The 14,111-nt window shown below is 49.1% G+C and overlaps 1 protein-coding gene across 7 annotated transcripts; it reads left to right on the top strand.

Annotated features, from left to right (window-relative positions):
• Positions 1 to 1,985: 1,985 nt before the first annotated feature.
• Positions 1,986 to 12,457, top strand: LAX1 (lymphocyte transmembrane adaptor 1). Of its 7 annotated transcripts, XM_053909027.1 has the most exons (7): positions 1,986 to 2,236; positions 2,667 to 3,593; positions 3,822 to 3,996; positions 6,644 to 6,753; positions 7,180 to 7,290; positions 7,861 to 7,946; positions 10,474 to 12,457. In XM_053909027.1, exons 3-7 carry the CDS (start codon positions 3,902 to 3,904, stop codon positions 11,266 to 11,268), a joined length of 1,197 nt encoding a protein of 398 aa, XP_053765002.1. In that variant the 5' UTR covers positions 1,986 to 2,236; positions 2,667 to 3,593; positions 3,822 to 3,901; the 3' UTR covers positions 11,269 to 12,457. The 7 variants fall into 7 exon arrangements, with proteins under 7 accessions (XP_053765002.1, XP_019287933.2, XP_019287916.2 ...); XM_019432388.2 differs by lacking the exon at positions 2,667 to 3,593 and having other exon boundaries at positions 3,828 to 3,996; XM_019432371.2 differs by lacking the exon at positions 2,667 to 3,593.
• Positions 12,458 to 14,111: the final 1,654 nt, after the last annotated feature.

The following is a 14,111-nucleotide window of genomic DNA, read 5'->3' as shown; positions in this document are numbered from 1 at the left end:
GAAAAAGAAATACAAACGCCACTGTTAACCCCTTCCTAGGGCAAAAGAGACCCAACACGGGAGCTGGGTCCCCCTTCCTACAAGGGGCAGTGAGGACAGTGAAGGGCTTGCCTCTTTCTTTTGGCTGGATGAGCACACGGCGGGAGAAAATGCTGGACACCGATTTCTTTCCCAATATCTCACCCCGTTACACACTTAGGTCATAAACTCACAGCAACAATAAGCACCTGAGAGAACTTCTCAGAGGACCCACCGCATTCTGATGATGGTCAGGCACCGTGCCAAATGCCAGAGATGCAATAAATAAAACAAAGTCCCTGCCCTGAAGGGGTTCAAAGGCTACTCGAGGAGACAGGCATTTGAGCAACTAATCCCAACAATCGAGGGCCGGTGCCATGGGAACGCAGAAGAGCAAACCCAGGTCCAGAAGGGGAAGTCTTCACAGAGGTGGTGACAAGACATATTATTTTAAAAAATAACTCTATTTCTTTATAAAAATGACACTTGCTTTATATAATAATGCAAGCGATAAAAATCCCGAGAAGGAAGTAACAAAACGCCTCAAGGCCCACAACCTAGAAATAACCAGTATAAAACTCTTCAAATGGATTTTATTGGAATTTTACGAGACAGAGAGGAGTCTGTCCGTCACAGTGGAGGAACCAACGCAAGGGCCAAGGACGTGGAAGTGACCAGAGCCAGGGCTGCGTGGAGTGCAGAGTGCCCACACAGGGGTGCCAGCTGAGGCTGAGCGCGGTGTGCTAAGCATCTAGAGCCACGTGGCGGGAGACTTCCCATAAATATGCATGGCACCCGGGGGGCTCAGTCAGCTGAGCACCTGACTCTTGGCTTCAGCTCAGGTCACGATCGCATGGTTTCGTGGGTTTGAGCCCCACGTTGGGCTCTGTGCCGGCAGCATGAAGCCTGCTTGGGATTCTCTCTCTCCGGTGCTCGCTGCTCCTCTCCCACACGTGCTGTCTCTCTCTCTCTCTCTCAAAATAAATAAATAAAATTTTAAAAATATTAAAAAAAAAAAAAAAGGAAAGTGACACACGGCAGGTAGGCAGGCTAAACGTCAAGAGAGGGAGAGAGAAAGACCAAAGGGGGCAGTCCATTGAAGTATAAAGAAATGAGCCTAATGCATAATGAGATAATCATACAATAGTGGCCCCCATTTAATGAGCTCCTACATATGCCAAGTCCTAAGCTAAGCATGTTTCATGGTTAGCCCAATTCATTTTCACAACAGCATTACCTAAGTAGTATTATACTGTCAATTTACACCCAAGGAAACACCCAGAAAGATTAGAGGACCTGCCCAAGATCACCCAAGTAGGTCATTTAGGATCTGAACTTGAACTGATACTCTTAACGTAGTGCTTCTGTCTTGCCTGAGGACTCTGAAAGGTTTCAGGTATTAGCGAGATCCGCTGAGTTAGCACAGAGCCTCTCCCCGTCAACGGGTTTTGCTCACTTGGATGCGTAAGTTCCGTCTGTTTAAAACCAATCTCAATACTTCAGAATCCTGTGTCACGTTCAACCCCGAAATCTTGGAAAGCCGTTAGAGGGAAACACCAGAGCAATCAGATTTAAACCATATACCCTATTTCCCAGGAGTGAGTCGTTTTCTTCCATTATTGTGATGCATAATTTCACACACCTATTTTGTGTTCTCATTTGTTGGTTTGATTGGTTTGTTGCACGACGGGGAGGGAAAGGAGAACAGGGCGACAGGGCGCAGCTGGGTCTGAAAACCTGGAGCTTGTCTGCAAAGCCTCCTTTCAGAAGGTTGTTTCCCTCAAGCTGGGCGGGGGGGGAGGGGGGAGACGAGAGAGTCAGGAGACCCGGAGGGAAGATCAGTCTGACTCAAGCATTCTGGGTAGATAAGAGAACCAAGGTCTTAAGATGATCACGCAAGAGAATTTCTTTAAAAAAAAAAAAAAAAATTTTTTTTTTGAAAGTAGCTGTTCTGAGGTTTGGTTCCATTGGCCCTTCTCTTGGACCGCCTTCCAAGCTCCCAGTTTGCACACAGCCTTCTGGCACCAGAGGCTCAGGACAGGCCTGGGGAGCCTAGCTTCTCTCTTCCACCAGTCCCGGCCACCAGGGCCATGGAGCAATGGATCTTCTCCTGAGGAGTCCTAGCTCTACGCAGACCCCATCCGAAGGACAAGCAGGCAGACACCCAGCTTCCGGCTCTCGAACCAGCGGCCTCTGAGCCACCTCTGCTTCCTACCGGGTAAGGCTGCGTGGAGGGAGGGCAGCGGGCACCTGGAAAGGCAGAGCTCTGGGGACAGCCGGCCAGGACCCACCAGCGGCCCCCCTGCCCTGAGGGCCTTGTGAGAGCCTGGCCGCGCAAAGCAGGGGAGAGCAGCCCCGGGAGGCCATGGGCCTCAGGGTCCACTGGGAAGAGGCAGAAGAGACATGGTGCTGAGGCACTGTCTGTATTCCGTGCTGTCCCTCTGGGAGTCCATTGCCTTCTGGAAAGCCAAGTCAAAGGCCCTTCTTTCTTTGCTTTTTTTTTTTTTTTTTAACGTTAAATTATTTTTGAGAGACAGAACGTGAGTGGGGCAGGGGGAGGGCAGAGAGAGAGGGAGACACAGAATCTGAAGCAGGCTCCGGGCTCTGAGCTGTCGGCACAGAGCCTGACGTGGGGCTCGAACTCACAGACTACTCCCGGAGCATGACCTGAGCTGAAGTCGCATGCTTAATGGACTGAGCCACCCAGGCGCCCCTCAGAAGCCCTTCTTCACATCCTCATAAGAGTCTTAGTGGCCCCTTCTTTTTGGACTCTCCCGAGATGCAAAGAGAGTTTTAGGAGATGGAAAAAGGAAAGAGGAGAAGGGAGCTAGAAACACATATTGAACAGCTGTGTAAGTTTGGGACACTTTGGGTAGACACGGGGTATGGGGTCTCTGGCCTCTGAGATAGCCACACAACAAGCAGGACTGTGACAGATCTCCAGAAGAGTCCTGTGAGGGAGACAGCCAGCAGACAGGGGCCACAGAGGGCAGGGCTTCAGGAGGGAATGGCCTCCAGGGGCCCTGCTGACCCAGCATTGGCTCCATCCTTAGGGTAATACCCAGAGAGTCTCAGAACGTGAAACACAGACCAGCTTTGTCAAAATCACTCAGGGAAGTGTCTATGAAAATAGCCTGCCTCCCTGCCTCAGAACCCAAAGGAACAGTCATGAATCTCCCTCCACCTTGTCCCATCTTTAGCCACACTCCCCACAGACCACAGCGCACCCGGCCAACCCAGGGAACAGGGGTGAAGACATGGTTTCTGATATCTTATTGTAGCTGAGCAGCGTTTCCTGTGCCCCAAGCTTCATTAGCACATTGGTGGTGTCATTTCCTGTGACGACTCTCTGTTTCCATTCTGGCAAAATGTTTGCTCTTTTCTGTCTGCTTTGAGGGTTGGGGGAGGATGGGCTTCTCACAGAGCCTCTCTCTCGGGCCTCTTGGCAGTTCCCCCCTCCTTGCCCCTCATACTTCCACCAGAAGGCAGAGAGCGTAGCGTCTCCCTGAGCCACGTCGCTTGGGGGACACCATACCCGGCTGAGGTCTCGCCTCCGGCACTGTAGCCACATCCAGGTAGAAGCGAACCTGTTGTTTTTGTATTTGGGGTCAACGCAGCCTGACAGTTGCAAGGTAGATGCAAGGTAGAAAGTTGGCGGGGGGAAAGAAAGTTCTAGAAAGATTGGAAAACATGGGGATGGGGAGGGTGTCCATCGTTCTTATCTACTTAAAAAAGTGGTCATGATGATATGTAAAACACAAACCAATTTTGCCTTTTCTCCTGGGGGTCGACAACTTGGGAAGATCCAGGAGAAGTGGCCACATGCACTAGCTGATGAGAATTAAGAGAAGGCTTAGAAGAAGCTGAAGCCAGAGAGGTTCCCATGGCAATGGATATGATCACCCCAACCCTTTCAGAAATCAGAGGGGGGACCTCGGAGGCCAGGACACTGCAGGAAACTGGTGGCAGCCTGGACAGGTGAGTGACTCCACCCTCCCCAGATTTAGACAGACATCCCTGGTGGACCCTGGTGGGGGGGGGGGGGGCTCTACCCCAGCAGTGCTCCTAGCCCTCACAGCCAGGCTCAGGTCCACTGAGACCACCAAACTCCAGGCTTAGAGAAGTTTTCTCAGGGCTGCTGGGAGGAAAGGAATTGGTGTTGATGAGAAAAAAGGAGTCGCAGGGGGTGGCTGTGATAACACAGGATTTCCCTAGAGCTCGCTGCCTGGCCTGGTTGGATTTCTGACCTCCCAGAGACCCAGTCCATCGCTGTCCCCAATCTTTCCTGTCTCAGGTCCCAACCACCAGTCCCCCACCACAAAAAACACACAAAAAACTAGGCCCTCCCATAATGGAAACAAAAGGCCTACTTTTTTCAATGATGTGTTTTTAGGTCCTAAAAACTTTCCATGAATGAAAAATGCAATCATAGATGTGATAAAGCTATATCTTTAGCATATAAAATCTCACAGAACTAATCGTGGATATAAATTTTACTGCTAAAACTTTCAGTATCATACTCACAATAAAAAAAAAAAAAAAACCCATCAGCAGTTGAAGCTTTAGCAACACTGGTGGGTATAAATCTCAGTGCTGCGATAACAAACACATTTTTTTAATATTTCCCTTTATTTTCGAGAGCAAGGGAGAGACAGAGTGTGAATGGGGGAGGGGCAGAGAGACAGACAGACAGACAGACAGAATCCAAAGCAGCCTCCAGGCTCCAAGCTGTGGGGCTCTAACTCACGAATCACGAGATCATGACCTGAGCTGAAATCAGATGCTTAACCAACTGAGCCACCCAGGCGCCCCAAAAATGATCAATTTAAAATCGCTGTCGTTCAGGGAAATAAATGTTATTACCATGACAAACAAATATATGTCACCTGCAGGTGAATAGGAGCATTGATGGGGAATGAATTCATAAAGTTGTCAGAACTCGGAATCCCCCCAGAAATCATCACTTCTACATTCCTTCGTGTTTATTAATTTATGCACTCATTCAACAAATATTCATCATGCCCTTAGTAAGTATCAGGCACTGTTCCAGGCACCAGATAAACAGGATAGACAAGTCCATGGCCTCCTGGAGCTTACAGTCAAGTGGAAAAGTCAGATCTTAACAGATAAACAAATCGATATATAATATAATGCCAGTCAGCCTTAAGTCTGAAAAACGAGAGCAGAGTTAAGGGGACCGAGAGTAATAGAGTGTGGACTGGGAGGGCCTGTCTGAACAGGTGACATTTCAGAAGAGACCTGAGTGAAATGATGGACCGAGCTACGCAGACACCTGGGAGAGGGCCCTGTAGGTCGGAGGCAGGACTATGCTTTGCACGGACAAAGAAGAGCCTCGAATCCTAGCTGTCAAAGTCAGATGGAAAGTGGTAGGAGACGAGGTCAGAAGACAGACAGAGGCCAGCACATAAGGTGCCGGGACGTCTTCACTGGGTAGGGACTGTGGCTGTCTTCCCAAGTGTGATGCAGTTCACAAGAATATGGGGGACGTGACCTGGTTTACTGTCAGGAGGACCACACTGGCTCGTGCGTGAAGATAATAGGCCGGGGTCAAGAGGGAAAGCCAGGCGTCGCATGCGGGAGGGTGCTGCAAACCTCCACATGGACCGAGCGTTGGCAGTGGAGGAGCAAGAGGTGACTGGGTTCGGGAAAGATGCCCAGGATGGAGCAGACAGAATCTGCTGCTTGACCGGAAGTGAGGTGTGAACGAAAAGGAGCGCTCAAGGACGGCTCCAAGGTTTCTGACTGAGCCACTAGATGAGGGGAGACACCACAGGAGAAGCAGGCTTATGAGAGAAGAACAGGCATTCCGTCTGAGGCCTATCTGGCTGGAGACGTCCACTGGGGAGCCTGGCGGAAATGTCCAGTGTAAATTGGGTAAACAAGCCTAGGCCTCGGGAGGACAAAACCCTTCCCTGGTAGCTGATCGGGTTTCTGATATTTGGAGGTAGCAGGTCCCCTGGCGATTCCCGCCGTAACCTCTGTTGGCTCTTGTTACAGTGGCAGCAGCCCCAGTCCTGTCAGGGAATCGCCAGCAGCACAAACCGGCTCCTGCCTTTGTACCGGTTACACCCCACGAAACAGCAAATGTTGCTTGGCGGCCAGCTCCACACGTTGGTGCATGGGGGTGGCTCAAGTGCCTGCAGGCTGGACTCTGGCACAGAGAGCTCCCTCACTGTGCGTGGGGTAACCCCTCTTCCCCACAAGACAGGAAGCCCAGGAGTAGGGGATAAGGGGAAGTAAGGGCAGAGGAGCATGGTTTTGCAAACTCAGAGGATAATGTAGTGCGGTAGAAAGAGCACGATCGTTGGGTCCAAACAGACCTCAACTCGCATTCTATCCCTGCCCCTTCCTACCCGTGGGATCTCTGATACATTACTCTGCCTTTCTGAGTCTAGAATCCGGCATTCAGAAGGGACAGTTCCCTTCTCCTGTGTCCAGTGTCCCTCTGTCCATAGAGAAGACCCTCTCTTCAGCCAAACAGCCTACCCACCTCCGCTTTCCGGCACTCAGCTCCCATTCCAAGTCCTCGGGCTCCAATTCCTGTTGAAAGCACCTTCTCCAACCTCCTCAGCCTCCTACAGCTGCCCCTTGGTTTTCCTCACAGACATAAAGACCACAGCAGTGCCATCTTCTCTGGGTTCGCGGGCTTCCTCGCCATCCTCCTGACCACCATGATTTTCTACGGCCTGTGGAACTGGAATAAATTGAAGAAGCGTGAGTCCCTTGTTCGCCCAGAGTTGAGACCCACCCCCCCACCCCCGCAGGGTCGATAATCTAGCCTGGCGTTTAAAGCCCAGTTTATTCTCCAGGGATAAACTATCACACTGGGGAATCCTCTATGCTTCTCTGACACGTTGGTCCTTGTCTCACTCGAGAGTCTACGCTGTGTCTCCATTTTGAAAGCCGTTGCCCTGGGACTTTTGTGTCCCAACCCTCGCCCCCGGCCCCCCCGTTTCTTCCTCCTGCTTCTGTCTACCAAGTCTTCTAGCTCAAATGGAATTGGGCAACTGTGAAAATGTATATTTTATGATACATAGTGAGGGTGGAGAATATTTTCAGGGACCACCTCATCCCCAAAGGTCCCCACGTTCTGTGCCACTGGCCTCTGCCACGATCTCCATCTCTGTCATTGCCTTGCAGGACAAGTTCCTTACTTCCGAGTTACCGTCATGCCCTTACTGACGCTGTCTCGACCCAGACAAGGAGCCAAAAATATTTATGACTCCTTGCCCCAGAGGCAAGAAGACCTGGGTAGGTTTTTCTTTCTAATCCACGGACTGAAGACGTTACTGACCTTCTACGCCCAGAATGTACCTCTCACCGCCCATAGGCAGCATTCTTTAAATTTTCAGACGTTGTGCCCTTCAGGGAGCATGGAAGAGGAGGGGATAGGAGGAAACACTGGGGGCCTAGAAAGCTCTAAAAAGGGAGGTAGGGGGCTCTACAAAGGTTGGGGGGTTTGGTTCGCCTTGATGTGAGGTTAGCAAAGGACAGGTGAGTGTGTCTAGGGATGGGGAAGACAGAGAGGAGAACATGGCCTCCGGCATTACAGGCAGGGAAGGTTCGCCCCAGGAGCCAACTTCCCAGCCTCCCCAGCCCCTGTGCTAGTTAGTGTCCTCCTGTCCTCTGCTAGAAGCTGAGGGCAGTTCCCGGGCTCAGAGCACATCATGCCCGTAGCTCTGACTCTCTTACCAAAGAACACCAGGCCCCAACTACCAGACGCCATATAAACCCACTTCACCCACGACGCAGGGACTGCTCAGGCTGGAGCGCTCAGGGCACCGGCCAGCCATCCTCAGGGTTTGTCCTCTGTCCTTTCAGGGAGACGTCAGTCAAGGAGTAACCGTATTTTCAGTACCGAGAGCCTCCTCTCCAGACATTCTGAGACCCCTCCTTCTGAGCATGTGGTAAGAGTCAAGGGGAAGGACAAGTCCCTTGGGAGAAAGGATGTGTCTCTGGCAGAAGAATTGGGGGAAAGGAGTTCAGGCCACAGAGCAAACCACATGTCCTTTGGCAGTCACCCTGTGACCCTATTAATACATTGGGAAGACTAGCCTGGGGACCTCCCTACTGCCCAGGGAGAGAAATGAAGAAAGATAGGCACAAGTGTTTGTGATGTTAAGCAAGGCACCAGGGCACATATATTCAAGGACTGAAATGGATTGTTTTCACCAAGACAGGTAACCCTTTATCCAAAGGAGTCCTGTCCCCTTCCAAGTAATCACCTCAGGAGGGCACACAAGCATTCCAACAAGGCTGTCGGTGCTCAAAACACCCTAAAAGCCCTGCCGTGGTAATAACTTCTGGGGCCTGTGCCAAACTATTTCAATTATCCTCCAGGGCAGGTATATTTGTAGGTCACTGAGCCCCGTAGCTGGCGTCAAAAGTGTTTGACCAAACGTGGGATTTTTTTTTTAATTTTTCTTTTAATGTTTATATTTTTGAGAGAGAAAGACAGAGTGCACGTGGGGGAGGGGCAGAGAGAGAGAGGGAGACACAGAATCCGAAGCAGGCTCCAGGCTCTGAGCTGTCAGCACAGAGCCCCACGTGGGGCTCGAACTCACGGAGTGTGAGATCATGACCTGAGTTGAAGTTGGACGCTTAACGGACTGAGCCACCCAGGCGCCCCAAATGTGGGATCGTTTTTGAGGTGACCGGGGGAGTAGTATAACGAGTACCGATAAGTCCACGTGTCCTGTGATCAGGCTCGGAAGGCAGCCCCCAGGGAGGACTCCCACAACACTGTGGCACCCGACACGGTAAAGGGAGGACTTTGAAACTCAGGGGGCTCATTTCCATAGATAAGTCCTTGTTTGCTTGTCGAAGAATCGGTTTGTGATCATCTCAAGTGAACACAGTCCCGCTGCTGCTGACCCCCTGCTCTCCAGCCTACCCAAAACCCAAAGATTTAGGGTTCAAATACTATGCGACCATCTTCCCGCCATCCTCCCCTATACCCCATCCTTGGGCTCTGCTCCCACCTCTAAGACTTCCTGGGGGAGCAAGCCTGCGTGGCCGATGAAGGGCAGGAAAGAGGAAACTCCGCTGCCAAAGTGAGTTCCAGCCCTTGGGGGTGGGGGCGAGGCGGGGTGGGGAATCCTGAGGGGATTTTGCATTCAGAGTGCCAAACCCAGGTAAGGCCACAACGTGTCTGGCTTGGGCTCTGTAGTGTGTGACGAACATTTTGAACCAATTGCCAACAGGTAAAAATCTAAAAGGTTTCGCATTCAAGTCTGGAGGCTTTTCTTGAAAAGTCAGAAGCTCTGGAAATTTCAGACCGGCATCCCTAAATGGCCAGAATCACCTGAGCCTTTAGGTCAGCCGCCCCTTTAATAATAATGGCAAGCATTTGTTAGTGTTTTTGACGCGGCAGGAACTATTCCAAACACTTGGCACATGGTCATACACTTACTCCTCACAAACACCTGTATTATATAGGTATCATGATTATCCTCATTTCCCATGCTGGAAAGTAAGGCCACGGAGAGATTAAGCAATTTGCGCAAACCCAGCACGGAGTAGCGAGGCTGGGATTTGCACCCTGGGTCTGGGGCTGAGTCGCTACTTTTAGCTACATTGTCTCAGTGGGTTCTGAGGCAGCAGGCTGTGTCCAGTTTATCACACTCCCCCCACCCCCCAACACACACACTCCCCGGTGAACACTCATGCTGTGGCCAAAAACTAGCAGCAATTTACACATCTACACTGTTGCTAAACTTACACTTACTCTGTGTTGTTACACGTACACGGTTGCTCTCCGCTTCTCTCATACCTGCCTAGCATCTAAAGCCTTGCAGTCCGGGGGGCGCCTGCGTGGCTCAGTCGGTTGAGCGTCCGATTTCGGCACCGGTCACGATCTCTCGGTCTGTGAGTTCGAGCCCCGCGTCGGGCTCTGTGCTGACTGCTCGGACCCTGTGCTGACTGCTCAGACCCTGGAGCCTGCTTCGGATTCTGTGTGTATCTTTCTCTCTGCCCCTCCCCTGCTCTGCTCATGCTCTGTCTCTCTCTGTGTCAAGAATAAACGAACATTAAAAAAAAAAAAAAATTAGGGGCGCCTGGGTGGCTCAGTTGGTTGGGCGGCCGACTTCGGCTCAGGTCATGATCTCACGGTCCGTGGGTTCGAGCCCCGCGTCGGGCTCTGTGCTGACAGCTCAGAGCCTGGAGCCTGTTTCGGATTCTGTGTCTCCCTCTCTCTGACCCTCCCCTGTTCATGCTCTGTCTCTCCCTGTCTCAAAAATAAATAAAACGTTAAAAAAAATTAAAAAAAAAATTAAAGCCTTGCAGTCGATTTAGAGATTTAGAGATTTTTTCCCCCCAAGGGGAAGAAACAAGTAAAAGAAATATCAGACAGTGGTACTAGCTGGGGAAGTAGAAAGGCTTTGCCCATATTTCCGCTTCCATATCCTATCACTACCCTTCTCTTCTTGTTCATAGCCCTCCCAAGCAGGCAATGTCCTCTGGGTGCACAGAGACCATTACCCAGCCAACGGCTATGCAGTGGGCATCTATGACAATGCCACAGGGCTCCAGATGCGTGGGGACCTCACTCCCTCAGCACACTATGTCAATGTCACAGCAGCCAGAGACTGCCTGAGCATTTCTTCAGAGGATTCCAGAGATTACATCAATGTCCCCACGGCGGAACAGATTGCTGAGACTCTTCTGGCGTCTGCCAACGCCACCCCCACGAACAGTTTTGCCCCCCCAAATGCTCAGAAGCTGGAGCTTACTAAGGAAAGAGAGCAGGGCTGTGGGAATGCCAGTGACCACACCAGTTTTTGGTCTCCAAGGTCTGAGAGCGATGATCCGCTCAGCGACGAGGAAAGTTCTTCTGAGACCTCAAATGACTATGTCAACATGGCAGGGTTGAACCTTGAGGCCATCCACGGGAAGCAGCCCTGGATGGTTTCTCAGTGCTACAGAGATTATGAAAATGTCCCATCGGCACATGCCAGTGGAAACCAGCAGCAGGCGGAGGAAGAAGGGACATCCTCAAACACAGACCATGTAGAAGGCAGGACAGATGGTCCAGGGACCCACGTCCAATTTGTCATGCAGTCAGGGAGGTTCCTGGCTCTAGGGGATTATGTGACCTCTCTGCCATCTGCACAGAAGGAGACTAGTCAGATGAAACATGGAGAAGAGATGCCAAATGAGGCCTCTGATGACTACGAGAATGTGTTAGCTGCCAACTTCGGAGACGTGGACCCCAAGGGGCCAGACGCATAGCTCCTTCCTGAAGAATTAGGCCCCAGGCACCCAGCTGGAGAGCTATGGGGAGTAGTCTATCCTGCCAGATCCACAGCCACCACAGGGTCTGGTAAAGACCCTTGAACATCCTTGTATTTCAGTGGGTTCTCTCAGGTGGAGTAGTACAAAGAGGTCGAGATACACAGGAGTTAAGGAAGTCACAAAAGCCAAGGTCTGGGAAAGCCAGAAAGGAATTCTTCTGAAGCAGGGTGCTGTTATCTCTCATACCAACCTAAGAATGTTTGCTGAAACCGCCTTATAGGATGGTTAGCAGATTAAAAAATGCGATAGTACTTTAGTGCACAGTGGAAACGTGAAGTAGCCTAAAAGCATTACCTTCACAGATACCAGCAGGCTGCAAAGCAAGAATGCAGATTCGTCTGTAATCCAGGCAGAGGCCAAAAAGAAGGGACAAGTCAGAGCTGGGGTGGGGCAGCAGCTGCCACTTGAAAAAGAGTGTGGACAACCAAATGCTAGAGAAAGATGTGGAACGCCAGGAATTGTCATTCATTGCAAAGTATAGTATCCACTTTGGAAAGCTATTTGATAGTTTCTTAAAAGCACGCGTGTATTATACAACCCAGCCATTCCAGTACTAGGTGTTTACCCAAGAGAATTGAAAATTTGTGTTCATGCAATAGCCCATACGTGACTATAGCAGCTTTATTCATAATGCCAAAACTAGAAATAACTCAGATGCCCTTCAACAGGTAAATGGAAAAACAAACTGTGGTATATCCACACAACGAGGTTGTCTATACTCAACAGGAAAAAGGAATGAACTATTGGTTCATGTGACCACAAGGACAAATCGTAAGTGCATTTGGCTAAGTGAAAGATGCTAGACCTAAAAATCTACGTATTGTATGATTCCATTTCTATGACCTTCTGGAAAAGGCAAAACTATATGGAAGGAAAACAGGTCAGTAGTTGTCAGGTTTGGGGAAAGGAGAGAAGTTTACTATAAAGGAATTTTTAGGGTGATGGGGCTATTCTGTATTGGTACTGTGGTGATGGATACATGACTCTATAAATTTGTCAAAACACAAAAAAACTATACAGCCCAACGAGTGACTTTTATTGTATGTAATTTTTTTGTAATTAACCATGCTGTCAGGGGAAGCCATGATGGAATGCAGATTAAGACAAATAAAACCTAACTGTCTTACGAATGTATGATATAGCCTCACTGAAGGTGGGGCCGAGGGGGAAGGAGCTGACTAATTAACTTTGGAAAATAATGTTTTCACTTGAAACTGTAAGATAAAGACACACACACAAAAAAAAACCTGTACATAACACTGTACTCTAGTTGGTAAGTTTGTATCTCAGAGGAGGACAGGTTAGCGATTCTGAAACTCTTTAAATGTATACTAAGTTTGAACAAATAAGTAAATATAGATAAGGAGAAGCAGATTTCTTACTATCAGAAAAAGAGGTGACAAGTACAATAAACTCTGTGGTGTTAATGAACTAGAGTTGGAGGCATAGTTTGAACTCTTGTTTATTTTGATATAGGTATGAATAGATACAGAAATAAATATAGATATGTATAGAAATAGGCTAGTATACATATATTTCTCAGCTCTGTCCACTGGGACATCTAGAAGCAATGACACCCCGGAAAGCAATGGACACACTGAGCACTCAGCTCTTGGTTTCTAAATATCATTCTCAATAAAAGGAAACAGAGCTCCTTGGAAAAATGGCTAGTTCTAGAGCTGGGACTGGGAAAACACATGGGGAGCTTGACCTTCTTGTAGATGAAAGAAAGAGAAAGAAAGAAAGAAAAGAAAGGAAAGAAAGGAAAGAAAAGGAAGGAAGGAAGGAAGGAAGAAAAAGAAAGAAGGGGGGAAGAAAAGACAAGAAAAGATGAAGGCATGTCAAAAGGAGTCAACCAGGGGCGCCTGGGTGGCTCAGTCGGTTAAACGGCCGACTTCGGCTCAGGTCATGATCTCGCGGTCCGTGAGTTCAAGCCCCGCGTCGGGCTCTGTGCTGACAGCCCAGAGCCTGGAGCCTGTTTCAGATTCTGTGTCTCCCTCTCTCTGACCCTCCCCCATTCATGCTGTCTCTTTCTGTCTCAAAAATAAAATAAATGTTAAAAAAAAAATTAAAAAAAAAAAAAAAGGAGTCAACTAAAAGAATGCCCAGGGGCAAAGTAATGAAAACAAGTAATTATGATACAAATCTATAGCTCAACAAAATATTCTTGAGTCCATACCAATAAATGAATAAAATGGAAGAAAGGAATAAACTGTCTTTCCAGATGAATTCTGAACAATAAGTATAGGAGAAATGAGGGGAAAAGAAAATCACTATTGAGACACCACAGAGCTGTATGTTGACAATGCTGGAATTAAAAGATAAAAAAAAAAAAAAAAAAAGATACCACAGAATAATTGCTGTGAGCAAGACCTAATGAATGCTAAAATTAGTGGATGACACTTTTTTTTTTTTGCTTTATTAATGTTTTTCAACTTTTGAGAGGGAAACGGAGACAGAGTACAAGTGGGGGAGGGGCAGAGAGAGAGAGGGAGACACAGAATCCCAAGCACGCTCCAGGCTCTGAGCTGTCAGCACAGAGGCGGACGCGGGGCTCGAACTCACAAGCCACGAGATCATGACCTGAGCTGAAGTCAGACACTTAACCAACTGAGCCACTCAGGCACCCCTAGTAGATGACACTTTAAAGAGAAGTAAGACAGTTTTTTTTAAGTTTATTTATTTTGAGAGAGAGAGAGTGTGTGTGTGTGTGTGTGTGTGTGTGCAAGCAGGGGAGGGACAGAGAGAGAGGGAGAGAGAGAGAAGATCCCAAGCAAGCT

Source organism: Panthera pardus, unplaced genomic scaffold (assembly GCF_024362965.1).
Source record: "Panthera pardus isolate Hobbes unplaced genomic scaffold, ASM2436296v1 HiC_scaffold_21, whole genome shotgun sequence".
NCBI lineage: Eukaryota > Metazoa > Chordata > Mammalia > Carnivora > Felidae > Panthera > Panthera pardus.
The sequence above is the reverse complement of the archived record's forward strand: the minus strand, read 5'-3'. Positions and strand labels throughout refer to the sequence as shown.

Excerpts from the sequence above, each read along its gene's own strand:
- LAX1 (XM_019432388.2), top strand. The coding sequence starts at position 3,902 with ATGGCAATGGATATGATCACCCCAACCCTTTCAGAAATCAGAGGGGGG. Across the intron at positions 3,997-6,643 it reads ACTGGTGGCAGCCTGGACAG|ACATAAAGACCACAGCAGTG; the intron begins GTGAGTGACTCC and ends TTTTCCTCACAG. Across the intron at positions 7,947-10,473 it reads CCCCTCCTTCTGAGCATGTG|CCCTCCCAAGCAGGCAATGT; the intron begins GTAAGAGTCAAG and ends TCTTGTTCATAG.